The sequence below is a fragment of the Sminthopsis crassicaudata genome, chromosome 6 (genome assembly GCF_048593235.1).
Source record: "Sminthopsis crassicaudata isolate SCR6 chromosome 6, ASM4859323v1, whole genome shotgun sequence".
Lineage (NCBI taxonomy): Eukaryota > Metazoa > Chordata > Mammalia > Dasyuromorphia > Dasyuridae > Sminthopsis > Sminthopsis crassicaudata.
The window spans coordinates 188,521,415-188,547,119 of record NC_133622.1 but is presented as its reverse complement, the minus strand read 5'-3'; the positions used below and the strand labels follow the sequence as shown (position 1 = coordinate 188,547,119).

The 25,705-nt window shown below is 39.9% G+C and overlaps 2 protein-coding genes and 1 long non-coding RNA gene across 4 annotated transcripts in view; 1 reads left to right on the top strand and 2 right to left on the bottom strand.

Moving 5' to 3' along the window:
- Nucleotides 1–7,016, bottom strand: part of HAUS3 (HAUS augmin like complex subunit 3) — an 18,739-nt gene extending 11,723 nt beyond the window's left edge. Inside the window, exon 1 of the mRNA XM_074273160.1 lies at nucleotides 6,744–7,016. The gene's annotated coding sequence lies outside the window, so the exon portion shown is untranslated. The remainder of the gene's footprint in view (nucleotides 1–6,743) is intronic.
- LOC141545863 (uncharacterized) lies at nucleotides 6,997–23,816 on the top strand. Its single transcript, XR_012483160.1, has 2 exons — nucleotides 6,997–7,645; nucleotides 17,168–23,816. It is a non-coding gene; the product is annotated as an uncharacterized LOC141545863 (long non-coding RNA).
- Nucleotides 20,559–25,705, bottom strand: part of MXD4 (MAX dimerization protein 4) — a 50,877-nt gene continuing 45,730 nt past the window's right edge. For both annotated transcript variants that reach the window (XM_074273161.1, XM_074273162.1), the window contains exon 6: nucleotides 20,559–25,705. In XM_074273161.1, coding sequence (XP_074129262.1) covers nucleotides 25,557–25,705 — 149 coding nt within the window. In that variant the 3' untranslated portion in view covers nucleotides 20,559–25,556.

The window sequence follows — 25,705 nt, the reverse complement described above, 5'->3', positions numbered from 1 at the left end:
AACATCCTGCAAATTGGCAGATGACAAAAAAAAAAAAAAAGTATGCTGGAGGGATTGTACAATGACAGGCATATGGGTACCCTGTTGGTGCTGGCATACAATCATTTTAAAAAGCAATTTAGAATTATGCAAATAAAGTGGCTAAGCTATCACTTCAATTATTTATTATGCTCAAATATCCCAAAAGCATATCTGTGAAAATAAAGACAGTACATGGTGTGTTATTCCTGTCACTATCAATCGTCATCATCCAAGAACTCTCCAAAAGAATTTGTAATGGACAGCTCACTAAATTTCAGTAAGAAAACTCTAATTCAAGTCCTGATTTCTGTTACTTAAGTTGCTGTATGACCTCAAAATAGTCAAGCATTTTTTCTACCTCAGCTTCCTTACCTATAAAATGGGAATAATTATTCCTTCGCAGTCTGTCACAGTTATGTTATTAGGAACAATAGCTATAAGGCCAAAGTCCTTAGAAAACTATAAAATGCTATTAAAAGCTAAGATATATGTAGTTTATAAAAAATCAAGCCCATAACTATTTTTCTTGAAGTTTTTTTTCCCAAAATATATACATGGGTAATTTTTCCAACATTGACCCTTGAAAATCCTTGTGTTCCAAATTTTCCCCTTCCTCCTCCCCCTCTCCCACATGGCAATGTGTTAAAAGTATGTTAAAAATGCATGCTAAAAATATGTTAAACCCAATATGTGTATTCATATTTATACAATTATTTTGCTACACAAGAAAAATCAAAAAGGAAAAAAAAAAGAGAAAGAAAAAATGCAAGCAAACAACAACAAAAAGAGTGAAAAAGCAAAGTTGTGAACCACACTCAGTTCCCGCAATCCTCTTTCTGGGTATAGATGGCTCTCTTCATCACAAGATCATTGGAACTGGCCTCAATCATCTCATTATTGAAAAGAGCTATGTCCATCAGAATTGATCATCATATAATCTTGCTGTTGCCGTGTTGCCATGTTGCCATGCACTGCCATGCAATCTCCTGATTCTACTCAGTTCACTTAGCTTCAGTTCATGTAAGTCTCTCCAGGCCTTTCTGAAATCATCCTGATAATCATTTCTTATAGAACAATAATATTCCATAATATTCATGTACCATAACTTATTCAGCCATTTTCCAACTGATGGGCATCCACTCAATTTCAAGTTTCTTGTCTCTACAAAAAGGGCTGCTTCAAACATTTATGCATATGTGGGTCCCTTTCCCTCCTTTAAAAATCTTTTGGAATATAAGTCCAAAAGAAATACTGCTGAATCAAAGGGTATGCACAGTTTGATAGCCCTTTGGGCATAGTTCCAAATTGCTTTCCAGAATGGTTGGATCAGTTTACAACTCCGCCAACAATGTATCAGTATCCCAGTTTTCCCACATCCCCTCCAACATTCGTCATCATCTTTTCCTGTCATTTTAACCAATCTGAGAGATGTGTAGTGGTACCTCAGAGTTGTCTTGATTTTTATTTCTCTGATCAAAAGTGATTTAGAGCACTTTTTCATATGACTAGAAATAGTTTCAATTTCTTCATCTGAAAACTGTCTATTCATATCTTTTGACCATTTATAAATTGGAGAATAACGTGAATTCTTATAAATTTGAGTCAATTCTCTATATATTTTAGAAATGAGGCCTTTTTTATTTTATTTATAAATTTTTGACAGTATATATGCATGAGTAATTTTTTTTTATAACATTATCCCTTGTATTCATTTTTTCACATTATCCCCTCCCTCCCTCTACTCCCTTCCCTAAATGACAGGCAATCCCATACATTTTACATGTGTTACAATATAACCTAGATACAACATATGTGTGTAAATACCATTTCCTTGTTGCACATTAATTATTAGCTTCTGAAGATATAAGTAACCTGGGTAGATAGACAGCAGTGCTAACAATTTACATTCACTTCCCAGTGTTCCTTCTCTGGGTGTAGTTATTTCTGTCCATCATTGATCAACTGGAAGTGAGTTGGATCTTCTTTATGTTGAAGATATCCACTTCCATCAGAATACATCTTCATACAGCATTGAAGTGTACAGCAATCTTCTGGTTCTATTCATTTCACTCAGCATCAGTTCATGCAAGTCTCTCCAAGCCTCTCTGTGTTCCTCCTGCTGGTCATTTCTTACAGAGCAGTAATATTCCATAACCTTCATATACCATAATTTACCCAACCATTCTCCAATTGATGGACACCCATTCATCTTCCAGTTTGTAGCCACTATGAAAAGAGCTGCCACAAACATTTTGGCACATACAGGTCCCTTTCCCCTCCTCAGTATTTCTTTGGGATATAAGCCCAATAGCAGCAATGCTGGATCAAAGGGTATGCACAGTTTGATAACTTTTTGGGCATAATTCCAAATTGCTCTCCATAATGGCTGGATTCTTTCACAGCTCCACCAACAATGCATCAGTGTCCCAGTTTTCCCAAAGCCCCTCCAACATTCATCATTATTTGTTCCTGTCATCTTAGCCAATCTGACACGTGTGTAGTGGTATCTCAGAGTTGTCTTAACTTGCAAGAAATGAGGCCTTTATCAGAACCCCTCAATGCCAAATTTTTTTTCCCCAGTTTGTTGCTTCCCTTCTAATTTTGTCTGTATTGCTTTTGTATGTACAAAAACTTTTAAACTTAATATAATCAAAATTATCTATTTTATGTTCAATAACGAATTCCAGCTCTTCTTTGGCCACAAATTCATTCCTTCTCCACAGATCTGTTCTTATAATTTGCTTACAATGTCACTCTTTATTTCTAAATCATGAAACCATTTTGATCTTATCTTGGTATACAATGTTAGGTGTGGGTCAATGCCTAGTTTCTGCTATACTAATTTCCAATTTTCCCAGCAGTTTTTGTCAAATAGTGAGTTCTTATCCCAAAATCTGGGGTCTTTGGGTTTGTCAAATACTAAATTACTAGAGTCATTGATTATTTTGTCCTGTGTACTTAATCTATTCCAATTTTTTTTTTTTTTTGCTGAGGTGATTGGGATTAAGTGACTTGCCCAGGGTAACTACTTCTTAGCCAGTCCCAAATGGTTTTGATAACTGCTACTTTATAATATAGTTTTACGTCTGGGAGAGCAAAGGTCCAGAACTTTATAGACTAAATGTATCTATAGAGCATCTATTTAGTACAATGGACATAAACTTGACTGAATGTAAACCAAACCTTTCAGTCAAATTGTTAGGCCCACTGACTACTGGGAAAAAATAAATTTATCCTCTTGTTCAAACTGTTCTGTTCATGAACTACTTGGGCCTCCTTCCCCCCTTTTAGAGCAACATTACCTATCCTTTGTCTGATAAAGCTTCCATTTAATGAATGGAAAAGGATCAATAAAGTCCTGACGACAAAGAAGATAGATCTTGCTTAAGAAGGCAAGTCCAGTGTTATATGAGGAGAATTCATAGGGGGAAATGTTACTACTTTAAATGGTATGAAAATTCCTTTATATGATTTTTAAAAAAGGATCAGACAGAATTCCAAGCAGAAAAATGTCATTCAGTGCAAATCAACGCAGATAGATCAACACCTGTTATGTGCCTTTATCAGAGTATCAGAATTTGCCTCTGTATACAGAAGCTCTACAAAGCTTACAAAGTTAACCATGCTAAAACAAATCCAAAAAAAAAAAAAAATCATAAATTACAAAGTAACTTGACATTACAAATTATGGAAAAAGCACAATGCAAAGCTTCCATGGGGAAAGACAAAGCTGTGAAGCCTTCAGAGATTTTTCTGTATTTAAGATTTTTCTTTCTGCCATCTCTGTTCATTCAGATACAGAACCAATGACCTCTGAGATCCCTTCTAGCCCTGAGACTATGATGATCTTTCAGAACCTGATAAGTGGGATACACTCACCTGGCCCTTAATCACAAAATGCCTTATATCTTAACTTTTTTTAATGTATATGTTTAATTCCCTAAAAAAAGTAAATTTCTTGAAAACAAACTAAATTCTTTGATTCCACCATATCATCTCAATGACATGCAAAAAGCAGACAACTTTTTAAATGAATGAATTTATCTTTTCTAATCTTTTAGTCATATAATTTTTTCAATGGCTTCCATCCCTACTATTTAAAGGGGGAAAAGATCTGTTGAATTGAGAATTAATGTAAAAAATTCTGAAATGAGGGTATGCATAATCTGTTCTTTGGATATTCACACAGAATGACCATTATTGGCAGCAGAAAACTGGGATGCAATCACATTGTAATAAGGCCTAGACAAAGGTGATAAAAAGCAGAGAGGGATACAGAGACAGACAGTAACATGGAAATAGGGGGATGGAATGGTAAAATAAGGCGGGCAGCCAGGGAAGAGGCAGAAAATACTACTCATGCAACTATGGATTAGAGTTAGGAGCACGAGGCAAAATGGAAATATAGAGATGGAAGGGGGAAAGAGTTTTGAGGTCTCATTTTTATAAGGTTTCAGATGGAAGATATCCAAATTATCTCAAAGATATAGTTAACACTTCAAAATCTTCTCAAAGTTATTAACATCTTCTTTCATGTCTGGTCTGGAATTTGTCTGGAATTCACATATATATCATAGGACCAGAACCCTGACATAAGAACCTTCTGTTGATTCAGCACATATTACCAGGATATAATATATGATAAAAAAAAAATTTATACATTATGCTCCTTTGATCTTCAAGATGATTTGTACTTGTCTTTTAGGTTTTCTTTTGCAATGTCATTTCCAATTATTGCTCCTTTCTACTGGCTACTTATAAACTTAGTATACTGACTAAAAGGAGGGCAGGGGAGAGGAATTGATCAAAGAGACCAGAAGATACAATTAAACAGAATTATAACTTTCAAAGATTTGATTTAATAATATTGTCTCATAACAATGAGAGAAAAAAAAGCAAACCTAAACACAACCTAATAGATCAAAAATGCAATGTTATCACAAGGAGAAAAACACAAGCTGCATGTATAGTGAGTATATATTCACTGAGCAACTATCTAAACATACCTGGTAATGGGAGTGTCCCATAAACAGTCAGAAGAACAATTGTATTCCTTTAAGAATTAAGAGGATCATTAGAATTTTGGACTTGAAGATTCTTTAGATATCACCTGGTGATATGATGAGAATAGTAAGTCTCAAAGAAATTACATGAACCAATGTTCATCTCTCCTATTTTGTGATCTTAGCCATTTTGGAACCTGAGTTTCCTTATCTTTAATACGAGTGCTTCCTACTTCACTAGGCTAAGAATTCATATAGGAATCCAGAGGAAGATATTATTTAAATTAAATAGATTTTAATGATATTTTAGAATAATAGGACACAGCACGAATAGTCACAAAAATCAGTGGTCTGTGAAATTAGAATGTTTAAAGGATAATTTCTGATCTTCCTTACCCCAACTTTAAAAGATTGATTTCAGTTTCCTTATTTAAAAAAAAAAAAAAGTTTGCACTCAGGTTTTCTTTGCTCTTATGTACATCAATACCTAGATTCTTCCTTTGGACACATTAAATACTTAATAAATGTGTTCTTCATCATTCATGTCCCCCCCATCTATAAAGACTTCTCATACCTTATCACCCTTATATTCTTTAAATATAAATACTGGACTCAATCAAACATTCTAAGAACAAGATGCCAAGTCTTAACTGCAAAACTACAGTATAGAAAATGGCAGGGCCCTACCCTCCAGAGGGTATATTTTTTCTGTCGTCAACAACAACAACAACAACAACAAACACCTTTCCTCTAGTGTCTAAAAACCTCTTACTACCAACCCCTGGCTCCGTCAGAACCTTGCTCAAAGCAGGCAGGGCTGCTGACACACAGATCTACATGAGTTGGAATAGTCAGTTTCAAGAGTGACTCCAACTCCAATGAATGACGTGGCAAGCTGACGTCAGCTCACACGTGGGCAGGAATCCCCTCACCAATACGCTTCAGAAAGAGTCGTCCAAGTATAGGTCAACCTGCCATCTGGGGAAGGGGGGGGAAGTTGGAGCAAAAGGCTTGACAACTAATTGTCAGTGTTGTAAAATTACTCAGGTATATATCTGGTAAATAAAAAGCTATAACATAAAAGTAAATAAATACATAAAATAAAGAGCCGTCCAGAAGGACTCCAGAAACAAAACCTCCATATCTCCTAAAGGAGTGGGATCTACCTAATTAGTTAAGGCAGTTTTTCCATGACAGGGGAAAAAAAATTGAAGTACGATTAAAAAAAATTAATAAACGTTAAAAATTATTTTAAACTTTAAAAATTTTTTTAAATGGAGAAAAAATGTTTTTAAAAAATTGTAAATAGGGAAAATATTTTATCAAGCATAAATGTGGCTTTTATAAAATTTAAACCCAAATAGGCCGCCCTTCTACCTGAAGGACCCCCGCACATGCCCAGTTTGCACCCCAAGCTTTCGCATCCTCTCTAGGCCGGTTGGGGAGGAGGGGAAAAGCAGACCAGGAAGTGCTGCCGCGGACTCCGCAAGCTGTCACTCAGCATGGGGGCGGTCACTGCCAGCACCTCCTCTCCAATCCGATAAGCTTCTATCACTCACGCCTCTCTCTCAGTCACCGCAGTAAACGTTCAACAGCACAGAGCCAAGGGGCGTTAGGGAGAGTGGAAGCTGCTTGAGGGCGGGAAATGTTTGATTTTTTACCTTTTTTTTAATCCAATTCCGACACCCAGAAGGAGTTAAGAGAAAGGGCAGCACTTACACACAGCAGGCGCTTAATAAATGTTTGCTGACAGGACCTTAGGATAGTCTTTCCGGGGGTCTCCAGGTTTTTAGTGACAAGGCCCCGCTGCCGGCTCAGCGCTGCCTCGGAACAAGGCGTTCACCGTTCCCGTGAGGAAAGAAGCACCGGGGCCCACCAGCCTCAGTCCCGCGCCAAACACGACATCAGCAACTAGAGCCACTCACTCCCTCACAAAGCCCGCGCTCTCCAGCAGTCGCTCCTCCGGCCCGCACTGCCTCACGGGAACGAGGCGACACCGACCGATAAGCGCAGGCGCAGCCCAGAAAGCGCGCACGCCCGTATGTACGCACGCACGCCGCGCCGCCGGAGAGACTTGGAGATGGGAGGAGAAGTCTGAGCTCCGCGCGCAACCATATTGAGGAAAAGAGATGGGGAGGGCAGAGAAGAGCAAATGGAAGGGAAGAGGGAGAAGTCTAACTGCGCAATCGTAAAAGGGGGGGGGGGGACTATGCCCCGCTCGACTTTTGCGCAGGCGCAATCGTTCTCCAGACCAAAAAATAAGCTGCTTGGTTTGAGAGACTGGGAGAAGAGAGCACGTGCAGAGGGAAAGAAGGTCGTGTTTTGTTTTTGTTTTTTTAACTCTCCTCGCGTCGCCCTAATTCCTACATATTTACATAAATTCGCCCTCCCAGCCGCTATGATTCCGATCGTAGCTCGGTCTTTTCCTAAAGCGGAAGCGGCGGCGAGACTGCTCCCCTTTGGAGGTTTTTGAGATGAACGAGGATCTGTCCAACCCCACGAGGCCTCTGAGACTGTCCGTCCAAGCGCTGTTATAAAAGGGCGACAATGACGTGTATGTGAAAAACACCACCTCACAGCCAGGAACTGTGGCTGAGCTGCTATAGGGAACTCCCAGATGGGTTGGTATCCTGTCTGTAATTTCTTTTTGTTTTTGTTTTTTTTATAGCTTTGTATTTACCAGATATATGCATGGGTAATTTTTCAGCATTGACAGTTGCAAAACCTTCTGTTCCAATTTTCCCCTCCTTAACCCCCTCCCCCAGATGGCAGGTTGACCAATACATGTTACATATGTTAAAGTATAAATTAAATACAATATATGTATACATGTCCAAACAGTTGTTTTGCTGTACAAAAAGAATTGGACTTTGAAATAAGGTTAAAATAATCTGAGAAGGAAATCAAAAACACGACAAAAATAGAGGGATTGGGAATTCTACCTAGTGGTTTATAGTCATCTCCCAGAGTTCTTTCTCTGGGTGTAGCTGGTTCAGTTCATTACTGCTCTGTTGGAACTGATTTGGTTCATCTCATTGTTGGAGAGGGCCACGCCCATCAGAACTGATCATCATACAGTATTGTTGTTGAAGTGTACAGCGATCTTCTGGTTCTGCTCGTTTCACTCAGCATCAGTTGATGTAAGTCTCTCCAAGCCTCTCTGTATTCCTCCTGCTGGTCATTTCTTACAGAGCAATAATATTCCATAACCTTCATATACCACAATTTACCCAACCATTCTCCAATTGATGGACATCCATTCATCTTCCAGTTTCTAGCTACAACAAAAAGAGCTGCCACAAACATTTTAGCACACACAGGTCCCTTTCCCTTGTTTAGTATTTCCTTGGGATATAAGCCCAGTAGTAGCACTGCTGGGTCAAAGGGTATGCACAGTTTGATAACTTTTTGGGCATAATTCCAGATTGCTCTCCAGAATGGTTGGATTCTTTCACAACTCCACCAGCAATGTATTAGTGTCCCAATTTCCCCACATCCCCTCCAACATTCATCATTATTTGTTCCTGTCATCTTAGCCAATCTGACAGGTGTGTAATGGTATCTCAGAGTTGTCTTAATTTGCATTTCTCTAATTAATAATGACTTGGAGCATCTTTTCATATGGCTAAAGATACTTTCCCTTTCTTCTTCTGAGAATTGTCTGTTCATATCCTTTGATCATTTATCAACTGGAAAATGGCTTGATTTCTTATAAATTAAAGTCTGTATATTTTGGAAATGAGGCCTTTATCAGAACCTTTAACTGTAAAAATGTTTTCCCAGTTTGTTTCCCTTCTAATTTTGCTTGCATTAGTTGTTTCTATAAACCCTTTTTAATTTATATAATCAAATTTTTCTATTTTGTGATCAATAATGGTCTCTAGTTCTCCTTTGGTCATGAATTCCTTCCTCTTCCACAGGTCTGAGAGGTAGACTATTCTCTGTTCCTCTAATTTATTTATGATGTCATTCTTTATGCCTAAATCATGGACCCATTTTGATCTTATCTTGGTATATAGTGTTAAGTGTGGGTTCATGCCTAGTTTCTGCCATACTAATTTCCAGTTTTCCCAGCATGTAATGTTCTTGAATTGTGAGGGTCCGGTCGTCCGCTCAATTATAATCCTTCTCTGGGAGATCTGTAAAATCTTTTCCTCTGTGCGCAGGTTTCTTGGGAGCTCTGAATGTCGTCCAGCTCTTGTCCTTTCTCAAATCAGACTGGTCCCCTTTCAGCCTGCCTGGCATCACAACTCTGTATCAGAGTAGATTCTCTCAGACCCAATGCTGGCCTTCTTTTATCCTCCCAGAGAATGGGCGTGGGATAACGCAAGGGCTTCTGGGAAACATTACTTCAACCAATGAACTTGCTCCTCTTAGAATTCCTAAGGTGTAAACTCCCTTTAAAGGCCCGAACCAAAGGTCTGAGCCAGAGAACTGTCAAGTCAACCTGAATTCTCACCTTGTCACTGTCCAGACAACCTGAGTTCTCACCTGGTAATCCTAACACCAGCAGTTTTTGTCAAACAGTGAATTCTTATCCCAAAAGCTGAGGTCTTCGGGTTTGTCAAACACTAGATTATTAAAGTTATTGACTATTTTGTCCTGTGAACCTAACCTATGCCACTGATCAACTAGTCTATTTCTTAGCCAATACCAAATGGTTTTGGTGACAGCTGCTTTATAATATAGTTTTAGATTAGGTACAGCTAGGCCACTTTCATTTGATTTTTTCTTTTTCATAAGTTCCCTTGAAAGTCTTGACCAGTGGTTCTCAAACTTTTTAAATAGGGGGCCAGCTCACTGTCCCTCAGACTGTTGGAGGCTGGACTCTAGTAAAAACAAAAGCTCCCACTCTGTCTCCGCCCCTCAGCCATTTGCCATAACCCAGAGGACCGCATAAACATCCTCAGCAGGCTGTAGTTTGAGAACCCCTGGTCTTGACCTTTTGTTCTTCCAGATGAATTTTGCTGTTATTTTTTTCTAGGTCATTAAAATAGTTTTTTGGGGAGTCTGATAGGTATAGAATTAAATAAATAGATTAGTTTAGGGAGTATTGTCATCTTTATTATATTTGCTCAACCTATCCAAGAGCAGATATTTTTCCAGTTGGTTAGATCTGACTTTATTTGTGTGGAAAGTGTTTTGTAGTTTTGCTCATACAGTTTTTGATTTTCCCTTGGCAGATAGATTCCCAAATATCTTATACTATCGGTAGTTACTTTAAACGGAATTTCTCTTTGTATCTCTTGCTGTTGGGTTTTGTTAGTGACGTATAAGAATGCTGATGATTTATGTGGATTTATTTTGTATCCTGCAACCTTGCTAAAGTTGTAGATTATTTCTGATAGCTTTTTAGTAGAATCTCTGGGGTTCTCTAAGCATACCATCATATTGAAGAAGGGACCCCAAAACTCTAAAAATCCTTAAAGGAGAAAATCTCCTTCAACTCCGCCTCAGTGAAAGACCCCACCCCGAGGGACACATAGTTTCATAAACCTTGTTATCAAGGTCAGGTCCCCTCAGTCTTGAAACTCAATTCAAATTCCAGCTCAAGCTGAAACCCAGGGATGAGCCAACTTGGGGCTCCACCCACGAGTTCCCACCAGCTAAAAGAGCCAAACTAAAACCCTCTCTTTGCAGAGGTTCCAAATATGCCATGCTAGGGTATGCCAAGGAAACTTCTGCCTGCTGGAATAATATTCTTTTACAATGTTATTCTCTCTTTATCCTCAACTATTTCCCTAACCAGACTTTATGCCTCTCTGTCAGGATTTCTAACCTTACTTCCAATTCCCATAACAAACCCTTTTATCAATCTAGGTTTTTAGGTCTGTGAATTCTTTTACAGAGAACCTCTGCACTGCCAGAAAGGAGTCCCCAAAACTCCCTATCCTTGCACCAAATCCCAAGGGGTTGCAAGGGGATCCAAACCTCTCCATTTGGTTCCCTGAACCTGACACTAGATCTTATCATTTAATAACCTGACAACCAGAAACCCTAATCTCATTTTGGTTCCCTAAATCTAAACCTTATCATTATCACTTGCAAAAAATGATAATTTGGTTTCCTCATTACCTGTTCTAATTCCTTTACTCTTTTTTCTCAACTCTTATTGCTGAAGCTAGCAGTTCTTATACAATATTGAATAGTAATGGTGATAGTGGCAACCTTGTTTTACTCCTGATTTTATTGGGAAAGGTTCCAGTTTATCTCCATGTAATTTGTTTTCTTAGAATTATCTAGTTAAAAGTTTTTTTAAACAATGGTTCCAACCATAATTGAATGTAGGGATCACAAAATTATGATTTGTTATCAATAAATTTTTGGTTTGTATACCTATTTTATAAACCTGTATACCCTAGAGTCATGTTCTTGGTCAAAAAGGAGTCTTGAATGGAAAAAGCTCAAGAAGCCCTAATCTAGAGCATTATTGATGTGTTAAAAGACAATTACATTCCCTTTCTTCCCTTTTATGTATACCTTTGCAGTCCCCAAATAACTTCCTTTAAATCTCAACTAAAATCCCATCTCAGACAGGAAACTTTTCTTTTCCCTCTTAATTCTAGGGCATTCCTTTTATTAATTCTTTTCTTTTTATCTTATAAGTAGCTTGCTGTGTATATATTTGCATGTTGTTCCCCCATTCCCCAATTGTATTGTGAGCTCCTTGAAGGCAGAGATTTTTGCATCTTTTTGTCTCTTCTATGCTTAGCATTGTACCTGGGACATTAGTAGACACTTAACCGATCACTGACTGAGATAATAGCACTAGACAGCAGAGTATATGTACTATGAAAATCTATCTCCTTAAGCAGAAGAAAACCTTTGTAAGATGGGACTGTATATAAAACAGTGTACAATTCCAGTGACTCTTGGCACCTGGCTAGAAAATAAGATATTTGAAATATTTGACCTTAACCACATATGTCATTAGCTAGCTATAGATGATATGACTTCAATGGCCCAGCCAGCCATCCTTTATTGGGGAATACTGAATAAAGCACCTTTGTCAGAATTTGACACTCTCAAAACTTTCTAGGATTTCATTAAGACCTTGCATTTTAGATATTCATTGCTCTCCCAAACAATTATTCTTCACAATTTGACTCCAAACTATCTTTCCCCATGCACCTTGCTCTACTTTTACTCATCTACTCAAAGTAATTGATTACTTTGTGTTCCCAGAACATTCTCTGTTTTCTCTTTGTATACTTTTATGCATGTAGCTTCTTATCCTTGAAATGCCCTACTTAGGGATTCCCAGAACTGCATTACCTTATCTCTTTCTTTAGAAAGTTTTCAGTTAGTTTTATTTTTTTCCTCTCCCATGATTTTTCCCTTTTGTTCTTGTTTTTCTCTCCCAACATGATTCATAAAGCAATGCATATTAAAATAAATAAAATTTTTTAAGGAAGAAGAAAGGAAAAGAAGAAAAGAAGGAAGAAAGGAAGGAAAAGGGAAGGAAGGAAGAAAAGCTTTCACTTCTTTCAAAGCCTGATTCAAAAGCTATCTCTTTTATGAAAGCAAGGAACTAAGAGGGCTAGATTTGGAATCAGAAGCCCTGGATTCAGATCCTGACAGTTACCTCTGTGTCACTAAACTAGTCATTGCCCTTCTAATTTCCTTCCTTGGCCATCCCTAAAATCCCTTCCAGTTCTAATCTATAATCCTGTGTACTCAGGCAACACTTTATCCTTCCCATTTCTTATCTGCAGTTTATTCTATCTTTTTATTATCTTGCTTGTACTTAATTGTTTTCCTGTTGTCTTTCTAAGCTCATTGAAAGTAGGGACTGTCTTTTGCCTCTTTTTATATCTTCAATGCTTAATATAGTGTCTGGCATGTAAAAGGGAGTTAAGAAATGTTTACTGACTGACTTTCTGACTCCAAATCTTCTACTCTAGACATTATACTGCTTATCTACTTATTTGTATAAACCTTAACTCTTTTACACAATCTGTGGTCCCCAGAAAGGCCAGGACTGTTATCTATTTCTTTTATCCCCATTACTGCCTGTCATAGGTATACAACAGGAGCCCAGTAAATGTTTGTGAAATGGAATAGCATTGAATAGAATGGAGAGCAAAAATGCTATCTTCTTTTTCAGTATTACCCCACAGTGCTTAACTCTATGTTATTTATATATAGTATATGTTCAGCAGACATATTTCCCTTTAATAGAATTAAAGAACATAGAAGACTAGAAAATATTTCCTTTTAATAGAATTAAATGGTTTTCAATCAATGGAGCTCTGAAATAAAACTATTTCTTATAATTTTTCACTTAAAATACAAGATGTCTTTGCACCATCTCCTGGAATCATGTGGTCATGACAAGTGAAATGTTATTACATGCAATTCAGTATATACCATATTTATATACTTCAAATTCAATTCAACAAACAAAATTTATAAAGTATCCTCTTTAAACTAGCTACTAAGGATTCTCAAATGGCTCTATCTATCATCTCATTTAATGTGGATATTTGCTGCAAGGATGCAGATTGCAGTTCACCCATGCCTGCCCAAACTTTGCAGTTTTTAATCCATGCTCCCCCATAAATTTGTCACAAGAGGGCCATAAAATATGTTGGGGCCCTCCTCAGTTTCTCCAACATCATGAATATACCCAGGGTGTAAATCAAGCTTTTCTAGGTTTTCCCAAATGACAGTTTCTCACCCCTTCCCCAATTTTATTACTTTCTATTAAGTTGCTATAAATATTGAGTATACCCTTTCCAACAAAAAGCATCTAAGTCCTGTGATCTATGAGGGGAAAGCCAAAGTATCTATGAGATGATGCAGGATCATGTTCTAGGTTGGATATGCCATGTACTAAATGCTGAAGGATAGTAGAAAAGAAGGAGAGTATCATGAACTAAAGAAGTCAAAGTAAGCATTGTGGAGTCGGACCTAGAAGGGAAAGGGGAGAGAACATCAGAGAGGGAAAATGTCATGAGCAAAAGCATAGGAGGGAGAATTAAGCAATGTGTGTGGCAAAGAAGGTCAGGAACTCAGCTTGGCCTAAGCAAATTATTCTGTATGTCATACATAGCTCTAGGTATCCCCTAGACTGTCCTGAATCCTTTTTTCTCTCCTCCCTACATTCTCTCCCTGGGAGGTCTCATCAGTTCTCACAGTTTCCTTTGTCATCTTTATATAGATGACAACCAAATCTCCAAATCTCATTCTCATCTCTCTCCCATGCTCTGAACATTTCAAATTAGATTTCCTGTCTCTCAAACTCTCATGTAGCTCTTATCTTTCCTTGCAAACCCTTTCCTCAAAACTTAACTCTTTCTATTGAAGGTACCATCATATCTCTATCTAACAACCTTTCAACCTTGATGTCATCCTCAACTTCTTATTCTCACTCTACATATCAGTCAGTTGGCAAATATAATTACTTCATCTCTCCACTTTTCTCTACTTCCAGCATAACCCTCTTTTTTTCCAGACCCACACCATCTCTTCCCCCAGATAGATATATATATATATATATAAACTCTCTCTATATAAAATAGTGTTATATAATATATATTATTATACCCTGCTATTGGTCTCCCTGACCACTGACCATTTCAATGCATATGTTCCTATCACTTCTCAACTAAATGAATTCCAATGACTCCCTATTACCTCTAGAATCAAATATATAGTCTCAACTTGTAAAATAAAGAATATCCGGAAATGGTTGCATGTATTTGAATTTCTACTATTTGAAGTTATAATTATGTAAAAAGTGGTAATTGGTTTCAGCCCAAAGGAAATAATCAGTGAGAATTTGAATAATGTGATCACTTTAGATGATTAATTATTCTCACTCATCAGAAACTAGCCAAAAACTCTATTTGGCATTGAAAACTCTTCACAGCTTGGTGCTATCCTTTACTCTCCCTCCATGCTCTCTATAATCCAGATAAACCAGCCTTTTTAGTTGTTCCTACCAGATACAGAATCTTCCATCTCTCATCTATATACCTTTGCTGCTCCCCATTCTGGAAGGCACTCCCACCTTACCTCTTTCTCTTGGAATCCCTAATTTCCTCCAAGACCCAGATCAAGTGCACCCTTTTGCATGAGGCCTTTTTTAGTCGGGCCCCTAATGCTAATGCCTTCCCCTCCCCTCCCATTTCAAGTTATCTACATTTTGTTGTTTCAAATATGACTTTATATTTGCATGTTGTCTCCCTTATTAAGCAAGAGCAGAGATTATTTCACTTTGGGATTTCTATCTCCAGTGCTTAGCACTGTCCCAATACATAGCACACATATAGTTAATGGTTGCAGATTCATTAATTTTATTCATTGATTAAATGAGGCCAGAGAACTGGGGAGACAAATGGGATCTCATATCTTTTTTTGTACATTTGTTGTGTGAGGGAAAAATTAGTGCCACATTAAATTCTCCCTCCACCCAGTTCTCATGCTAATGGCCTGCCCCAGGTGCCCTGTCTGTGGAACTGTGCCAAGAACACTTAATGCTTTTGCTGCTGCTAGGAACACTAAGCCAACACCTGATGCCAGTGAACTGATGTAAGTTGCTCCAGCTCACTGGAAGAAAATGGCGCAGGAGGTGTCAACAGGGAAAGCTGCTTTGGAAGATAAAAGGAAGAAGTCAGTAGTGTGGAAAGAAGGTGGTGGGAATGATGGTGGTTTGGTTTAATATTGTGTAAGTCCTCCCCTCTGTCCCAGTCTCAACCCCTCCACCCCCTTCTTGTGGGCTTAGCAATCCCCTGTAATAATGTTTACATGAAAGTAGAAGAGACTCTTTGGTGGCTAAGAGACAGAAGAAAGGAAAAGAGAAAGTGAGAAAGGAGAAAGGGAAAGAATGAAAGCATGCACAAAAGAGACAGAGAACAGAAGAAGAAAAAGAAAGACAGACACAAAGAGGAAAGAGCAGAGAGAAATGAGGAAGAGAAAAGACATGGAGACTTTGGTGACAGGAGAAGCAGAGGAAGAAACAGACCAGAAACAGAGGAGAGAGCAGAGAAAAATGAGGAAGACAAAAGGCATGGACTTTGGTGACAAGAAAAGCAGAGAAAGAAACAGAGACAGAGAAGTGAAGAAAAAGCAAAGAGAAATGAGGATGAAGGAAAAAGGCATGGACTTTGGTGACAGGAGAAGCAAAGAAAGAAACAGACACAGAGTAGTGGAAAAAAAAACAGCAGGGAGAAATGAGGAAGAAGAGAAAAGGCATGGACTTTGGTGTGAATAAGAGCACCCTGAAGCCACAAGCATGTGAGGGGAAACTGATACTCTAACCTGTATCTGAATTCTCCGCACCTGTACCTCTAAAAAGCAAGCTCATTGGGTGAGATGGCTAAGATCCATCTCTCTCCCATCTTATATATTCTGTTATCTTAACTAAAATGGCTTTCCTGACTACCATTTGATTTGCTTGCCTCAATAAATGTGTTTGCTCATTATCTATGATTGCTTTTTATATAGCATCATGTAGTAGAAAAGCTAAACTGGCTGAGATCAAACTCCCTGTTATCTCCAAGTCTGGTGGAGAACAATTTTTCCCTAGAGCCCTGCCTGGCAGAGGCAGGCTTAAAAGCTAGTAAATTAGAGTTGAAATTACCTTGAAGTCCAAAAGAATCATATTCCCCAGACTTCAAATATCTGCTGTTTAATACACATTTATAATACCATTATGATATAGGAAAATAAGACAGCAAGTCTTTACTCTCATGTCTCATGATTAATCATAGCTTAGTCAGGTAGAGTCAGAAGACAAATTGAGAGACATTGGATTGAGATAGTTGGTTACCCCTTGAGTGTTGTAGACCTAGGAGTGGCCAACTGTGGGCTAGGTTAGAATGCTACAAGCGAATTAGGAAGATTATTATTCTGGTTGTATTCAATTCCATACACATTTATTAAATGCCTGATAGATGCGAGGCACTGTGCCAGGTGACAGGGATAAAAAAAAAAACACAAAAATGAAATATTCAAGACAAAGCAATAAATCACCCATTAAGTCCCAGATTCCCGTCCAGGCCAATTTCCAGTAAGTTGTTGTTTGTTTGTCCTTTGTTCTCAAAGACAACCATGACATCAGGGAGGGGATACCATGACATGCAAATGAGTCGAAGAAGGGCTGTGCAAAGTTACCAGTCTCACTTTCTCTCCCCTAGAGCATCTGGGTCCAGTGGCAAAACATAGATTGGGATGACTGAAGATGGCCCTGGATGCAGTGGGAGACCTTAGCCTCTTTGAGCTAAGGTCCTGAAGAGGTCTGAATTTGACTGAGACAATGCCCAATCAGTGATTAAGGCAAGGTAAGAAAAGGGGCAGAAAATGGCCTCTTTTACCTAGGGGGAAAAAAGACCATGTCTAGTAGGAGAGGGGTGAAAAGGACGACTAGAATACATTTGATGTGGTTTGGAAATGAATGGGAAGGCATTGAGAGGGGAGGAAGAAGAAAAAAAAGAGTCAAAAAAAAGATGAGAAACTTTCTCCATCAAGCTCCTTGTAGGTAGGGCATCTATAAATGTATTGTGCTGTGATTACTAATAATAATAAACCCAATTATTATTGGCACATGGGGCATATCACTTGGTTTACACCCAAAATAAGGTGACATTATGCGAATCTAGTGCTATTACACTGTTTGTTAATATAGAACATTAAGGCCAGACATAGGGCATCACAAAACTGTGTAAATTTTTCACACTTCCTACCAGTCACCTCAGGTCCCAGGAGCCCTCCTTCCTCCAGAACTTATCAGTACCAGACAATTACCTGTATTTGACCCTCCTACCTGGTCTTGTTCTCTGAATGTTCTCTGTATGAAGATTTAGTCTCCCTAGTGCCTAACCAGACAGGCATGTCCTGAAGGAGTTTGCTTCTCTCTGATCCTACTACATTTTGACCTGAAAAGGAGGAGGTCTGTTCCATCTTCCTGTCTCCCAGTACAGAGCAGAGAAAGCAGGGGGAAACCGGCTCATGAGATATTTGTAGATGATTAATTAGGAGGGAGAAAGCTCTGAGTTTTCAGTTACTGACCAGTCACCCAAATCATAGTGAATGCGTGACTGTGTGCCTGCATATATGCTTGATTACTATCTTTTTCTTTCCCACTCAGTTTTGCTCCTCTAAGCTTCATCATGTCTCCTTCCTTTCTCACCTTTTTATGTATCAGATTTGCCCATTTGCTCATTGAGGAAAGGGACAACCTTTTGCCTCTTTTTGTATCCCCAGCTCTTAAGCAGTATCTGGCACTTAATAGCTATTTAATGTTTATTGTCTAACTGTATATTTGTTTGTTTGGGTATTTGTAAGTATGTGTGTGCATCTACCTAAATGTATATGTAATGATTATCCATATGTGCATTTGTTGGCTGTTTGTTCTGTTTTTGAGTATGTTCTGCCCACAGGACCATGGGTGCACAAGTCTCTCCAGCTGCATCGTGCGGACAAAGCCAGGAGTACTTGTTCCTGGGGCAAATATTAAAACCATGCTAGGGTCAAATGACATAAAAGGTGCCCTCTTGGGGGGTGGAGGAAGAAGAGGTTAGAAGGAAAACACTAAACTAGGAGGAGGGGAAATAGAGACCCTGTGACACTGGTCACAGATCCTGGGACCCCAAAAGGCCACTGCTAGTGAGGCCATCTTAGGAGAGGAAGTGGGCCACTTTTTCCTAATTTTTATTAATAAATGCTAAGGTCAGTCATGTCTTCATACTCAGCATGTAAAGGACTTACTTAAGTTATAGAGAAACAGAATGAAAATTATCTAACAAACAAGACTGACAAAAGGCTTAGATATGCTCCCCCTAGTCCCCAACAATAATCAGCACCACTATAAAGTATAATAAAGTATAAGAGCTGGAAGGGGCCTTCAGAACCATCCAGCTGCATTCCTTCCTTGGGGGGGGGAACCCAAAGGTCCAGAGAAGGGTTCACTGGCCCCTGAGGCTGAGCTATGGTAGAGTCAGAGACTCAGAGACTCCTGGAGTTGGGATGGATCTTAGTGACCACCTTGTTTACCTCCATCCCCAACATTTTACAGAGGGTCAGTGGTCAAGTGGGACCAGAACCCAGCACTCCTGGCGTCCAGGCTGGCATTCTTTCAGCCACCTTCACCACCTTCAAGGAGAGCGGCTGGCAGTCTCTTTCAGGGAAAGTAAAGGCCTGGGGAAGGCTGTACTTTCCATACCCATCAACCTGGCCTGCTGCTGCCTGCACTGAACCAGCCCAGGCCAAACCAGAGCTCCTCTCAATGTGACCGCCCCCCCCCCCCCTTTAGGGGAATCACTGTCCACACCAGAGCTGGATTTGAGCTACTTCCTCATAGGAGCTGGTTCCTGGCCAACCCAGCCCCAGTTCAGACCAGACACAGCTCTGCTCAGCTAGCACTGGCCTTTATCCCCCTCCTTCCTTAGAGGACTGCAACAAATGAAATGAGCCCTGGCTCTCTAAATTTCACACCCTAGGGGAAAGCTCAGTTGCCTTCTCCTAGTTCTTCCTTAAGTCCTCTCTAGTCCCCATCTAAGAACCTCTAGGTGACTGGTTAATTCTCTTTTATTTGCTGTGATTTTGTGCCATAGCTCAAGGCCCCATACTCAATGATTATTGCCTAGTCAGTAAAATTTCTCCCCCTCCCAGGAACCCTCACGTTCTCCCTCTTTCCACTCCTCTTTAGGCCCCTAGGCTCTTCTGAATGACTTGGAACTCTTTCCTCCAGGTCCTTTGCCTCCCCCCACTCTTTTCAGCCTTCCCCAGGGGAGAGATGCTCTATCTCTTGAGAAGGGATTCTAAGTCCATTAAGGCAGTATTTTGAGTGAGGAGAAAGAGTAAATACCAGGCCTTGAATTAGGATGGAATGGTGATGAGTGTTTGGGAGTGAAAGGTTACTCCCTAGGAAGCTTGAAATAATTATGATGATGATGCAGTATTTTTGGTAGAGAATCTAAGGGTTTTTAAGACAGGGGTTGTTTTTATTGTTGGTTTTATATATTCGGTGCAAAGCACTGCACCTTGCAGAGGGTGCTTAATGTTTGTTTTGTTGAATGGAAGAACTAGAATTTAAAGGTTAATGGCACTGTCTGGTAGAGAGGTTCCTTAGAGAACCTGATTTAACTTGAAAGAGGGATTAGATTTCTTCCACATAGTTTTATGGAAGAACAAGGACCAATTTTTGAAGTCCAGGGCCCTGAAACTTCCTGAGTACCACTAGGAAAGGGGTGCTTCACCTGGAGTTCTGTGAATTAGTTTCTTAAAATAATTTGACAACTCTTACAGTATTATTTATTTAATCTGAAACTCCATTTTATGCATTTGAAAATACTATCATCTGGAGAAGAGATCCATAAGCTTTGCCAAATTGCCAGTGGCATCCATGACACATAAAAAAATGATGAACCCTTGGGCATTAAAATATCATCTCCAGCAGGTCTGAATATAAGTAAATCTGGGTGTGAGATGTCTGGGGAAATGAAGTAAGGGAGATGTGAACCTCAGAAAAAATCAGATGAAGAAAAAAAAAGGAGGAAGAAATAAATACTGGAAACCAGCACATATATATGAGGTATAAAAATTTGTATTTATATTACAATGAAAGACAGATACAACACAATACCTTTGGTGGGAGCCGCAAGCAGCAGCAATCACCAGGACCGTGTGTACAAATGAATCTTTACAATATAATACATCTTGCCACCTACAAAGCGTTCCTTTTCAGGTACATATTCAAAGTATCTCTGGCACAGAACCTGCCCAGGGCACCTCAAGAAATCCCCAGTCACCTGATTCCCTCTCATCTTTCCCCGACTCCACACAGCACCCCTGGTGTGGCTCCCTAATAACCATGGCCCCTCTCTCCACAGAAGCCTCAAAGATGACTTCTGGTGGCCTCCTTTATACCTATGAGATGGTGTAGCTTTGGAGGATGGACTGTTCAGGACCCTTCACATAGGTGTAGGGTGGGGGTCAACAAAGGTGTCCTTAGGGAAAGCTACATCACTAACCCAGCTGGCCAAATGGGATCTCCACTGGCATTTTTTTTTTTCAGAGACCTGACTGGAAGATGATTTTCCTTGTATCTCACATAGAAACCCAAGATTTTGAAGCTAGAAGGAACCTCAAGAGTTAATTTAGTCCAACCTGGATGGGGACACACCAACACTAACTTTTGTCCCTGGATCCCACTCCCCTTCATAAGAAGGGTAGCAAGAAAAGAAGCCCTGGGAGGATAATGGAGCAAATTAGATTTTATATTGATCATGAACCTCCTTCCAAAAGGAACCACCTTGAAAACACAAAAATGAAATATCTAAGTTAGACTTACTGTCCCCTCTCCAGGATTGCCTGATTTGAAAAGATGGGAAAAGAAGAATCCTATATTACACTAACAGACTCCAAAATCCACCTTGGGAAGAGATTCCCTAAAGAAGATCACATCTGAGGCCCTTTATTGATGTCTGAGATCCAAATGGCCGAGCAGTGCTCCCTGGATTGAAGCTTGGGAGATTAGGGGGATTTCTATTTTATCCAGAGAGGAAGAAGACAACAGTAGATGGTGATTAAGGAAACCAGAAAATGGAACACTCTGAGTAAGCACAGACCATGCTCAGGGCAGTGGGATCTGCCCTGGGGCACTGTCTGATCAGCCTCCTTGTTTACCCATGCCCAGACCTCCTTTCACATGGGTAAGAGAGATGAGCATGGGAGGGTCTTAATCTCTGTGTTCTTACACATGGCTTTGTAATTTGGTTCATTGATTTAAGATAAATGGGTTTGGTAAAAAATGATCAGAAAGAAAATACATTTTAAATGCAGACATGATTCATGATCAAATCTGAAAATTCTGTGTCCTGAAGCACCTGTATATTTCACTGAAGTGAGTTTGCAGCCACACCGTATAAAACTATTCAAAGTAGTTGGGCTATGTTGACAGTCACTATCCTGGCCATCATTTCTAGCATTTGTGCAAATGACAATTTTTAGATAACACTCTGGAAATGAATGGACAAGTAAAGGATGATTTGGGCTGTGAAACCTCAAGGTCCTTGTAGCCAATGGGGTTTCTGCTCCTAGGCTGGTTTAACCCAGCTCATGGCAGACCCTGGTAAAAAAGAGTCCTAGTGAAATTAAACTGCCTTATTTGAAACTAAGCTACTCTTTCCACAGGCAGTTCTTCCCCCTCAGTGCCAGGGGGAAAAAAAAGGGTCATAGGGATTTCAATCTGGAAGAAATCTTTTGAGGTCTTGGAGTCCTCAGTTCTACTGTTCTTCAGATGAGAGTTTCCTGAAGTCACATAAATAGTAAGTGATATTGACAATATTTGCAAATATGGGCAAAGAGGAAAGAGTGTATGATCAGTTATGTTTAGTTTCCAAATGCCAGACTAATGAATATATTCCTTTATTTAAAAAAGTTATTTCTAGAAAATCCCAAAGCCAACAAGTCATTCCTGAACTGTCTATTGGAACCATCTCCTCCATAACATTACTAAGCAAAAATGTTAGAAATCTACGGAAGAAATTGGGGGAACCCCAGTTGTGAAATCATGGTGGGGCAGGGGCATTGCCCAAATTACCAACCAGCTTCCAAAGAGGGAAAAACAATTTCTGCTCCACATTTCTATGTCCTGCTATGACCTGGGGGTTCCAAGATGGACTATGGATTGAGTAGCTTTGGAATTCTCTTTCTTTCTTTGAAAAACAGCTGGGCATCGAGAGAAATGAGTAGGAGAAGGACAGACACACTCAGCCCTATGTCTTCTGGGCTTGGCAGGATTTGTGAAACTACTGAGAAACCCAGAACAACTGGGTATGCATGATCTCCCCAAAACAGGGTCAGCGTATTCTTGTTGGGGGCAGAGGGGATGTGTGTGGAAGGGACTGTTTCAAATTAGCATTCAATGACTGTCACATTCATTTTTTAAACTCTCACCCATCCCTCCCTTAATTTAAAATTTTCATTTATTAGCAGGTTCTGTGCAAGAGGGTCTCAGGAAAGGAAACACTTTACAATTCAGGAGCATGCTCGTTATAGAACGAATGAACAGCAACAGTTGATCCAAACCTCACTGTGGATGACCTAACAGTCTTGTGTGTTACTTAAAGTAAACTCATGATTTTGTTTCCATGATTTGGAAATTAGTTATAGAGGCACCAAAGGAGCTAGTAAAAGTTTTGCTGTTTCTCAGCTACCCACAATATAAGTCTATTGCTGTGTATATTTTTTCCTCTGGACAAACGAGGATTTTAGTCATTTGCAAGGTATATTGAACATAATACCAAAACCTGCATCACAGAAAAGGTTAATGGTTTTCAGAATCAGCTGCCAAAGTTGATGACCCAGAGCCCTTCTCCCTACCCCCCCAGCTGATGGAAGGGGTGCCTGTGAGTTACATAACTCAAAGGGGACCTTTTCCTCATTAGCAAGATTCCCCACTGTGATGAGAGCAAGGAGGCACCCACCTCCAAAAAACAGAAACAAAAAAGCTGCCATAAAATGTCTTCAGGTTTCTACATCCTGTACTGTAAAAGCACTGGGAGATCATGTACACTGGGTGCTGAATGAACAGCTGGGTCTCTGTTTGAGGACTAAGGGTCAGTATTGTGAGGATTGCTCAAACACTACAGAGAAAAAAAAAAATCCAAGATGGCAGCACCGTGACAAGTTCTAGGATGTGATACAGTACAGTAACATGCTCTCGTTTCAGAAGCCAATGAGTTTCTGTCTCACAGAGATCCCAGCTTAATAAGCCACTCCAATAACAGGGCTGTGTGTGCGCTTAAGAAAAGGAGCTAGAAAGGGAACCCTCATCTCCCTCCCTTGTCACTCTCCCCATTTCCAAGGGATGCAGGAGGAGGAGAGGTGCCCAGCTCTGGCTAATTCCTGGGAGAGGAGATTGAGGGAGACCCGACCGCTCACAGGGAGGACCACAGAGGAAACCATTTACTCACTTGGCCAGGTTTCACTATCTATTGAACAACGCAAAGAGAGGGACACACAGTCACCAAGGCACAGTATGACAACGGTGAAGAGTCCCTGGGACTCTGGGTCTGTACCACTCCCTCCCAATGCAAGGAAATGAGAACATTTAGGAAAATATAATACAAAATCTCTTACAGGAAATATAGACTACACTTGCTAAAATCACTTCTCTAAAAGTGTTTATAGCCATTTTCTTGGTTTTTTTTTTTTTTTTTTTTGGTTTGTTTTTTTGGGTTTTTTTTTTTTGTTGTTGTTTTTATTTTTTTATTTTTTTTAAAAGACCTCTAATACTAATGCAAAGACTGGTCCATTTTTTCTTACCCAGCAAGCCAAGCCCTAATGACTTTACTAAGCAGAATTTGTATTAAAAAATACATCTTCATAGTATTGCTACAACATGGGTAAATATGTTCAGAAAAGCTGGACAAATGCTATATAAGTTGGGTTGTTTTAAAGCATAACTTTTTTTTTTTTTTGCATTTTTTTAAGAGGAGAAAAATGCTATTATATGGTGTGCAAAAGGAGAAAACTGATTTACTTGTCCTCTAAGAGAATACTGGAAATAGGAGCTGGGCCTTTCCCACCAAAGGTAGTGGCTGCTGCAAAAAATTGAAAAAGAGAAGGGGTCTACCCACCTCCCCCAGGCCTCCATCTCCAAGAGCTGGCACTAAGATGGGGTCTCCAAACTCTGGAGGATCAGCCGACAGCCATCAAAAGAAGGAATTGGGGCTGCTCCCTCCCGAGGTCCCCCTGCCTCGCCACCCAGACAGAATGAGCTTGGCTGCCATTAGCACGCTGAACACAGAGCCGAAGGCAACTCGACGTCCCTTACAGAGTCATTCTTTAACCTAGCTTTCCCTCCACCCAATCTGAAGCACAGTGGTCACTAATTAATAGGGGAGAGATCTCAGAGCAAACCTTGTTTTAAAGAGCAAATTAAAGTAGGGTAGGATGGGGGGGCGGGGTTCTGCCACTCTTAAAACTGGGGGAAGAGTTTCTACTACATAGTCTTAAGTTGGCCACGACCCATTCATCAATTCTCAAGGGCAAACAAAACTTTCAGAACACTAATAGGCTAGGAGGTGCTGCTGGAAAACTCCTCCCCCAGGGAGGAGCTGGCCTACAATCCCAGCATCCACAAGTCCAGTCACTTTTCAAGATTTCCAAAGGGTCTCTCTTGGTTTCTTTCATTCTCCTGATTTTTGGTTTGCTTTTGGTTTCTTATTAAACTTCTTACACCGTCATGCGTGTTTCCAGCAATTACATTTAATACTTCTTCAATGGAATGATTATGACTTTAAAAAAAAAATTATAGTTACAGCTACATCAAGCTAACTTTAAGTCACAACTGTACCTAACCACGGATCTCTGCAGTAAAAACCGGGGTTGACAAGAGCTACTTGGTGTGGTCCCAGGGCAGGGAACCAGGGGTTCAAAGCCCCCGCTTCTTCAGCAGAGGCCAGTGGTTGGAGTTTCCTGGGAGAGCCGCAGTGGACACGGGTGGAATCGGTCTTCAGTCTAAGTGCTTCAGTTGGATGCTCCGGAGGTGGACGGGGTCGGGGGGTGCTCGCTCGGGCCCTACGAGAGCCGGCCCGACAGTCTGCGGGAGTGGGAGTAGCTGCTGTCACTGGAGCCGCTGCCCAAACTGTAGTGGTCATCGGCATCACTGGCACTCCCAACACTGTCCATTTCCCCTGGGGTGAACTCCATTCCTTCAATGTCCACTT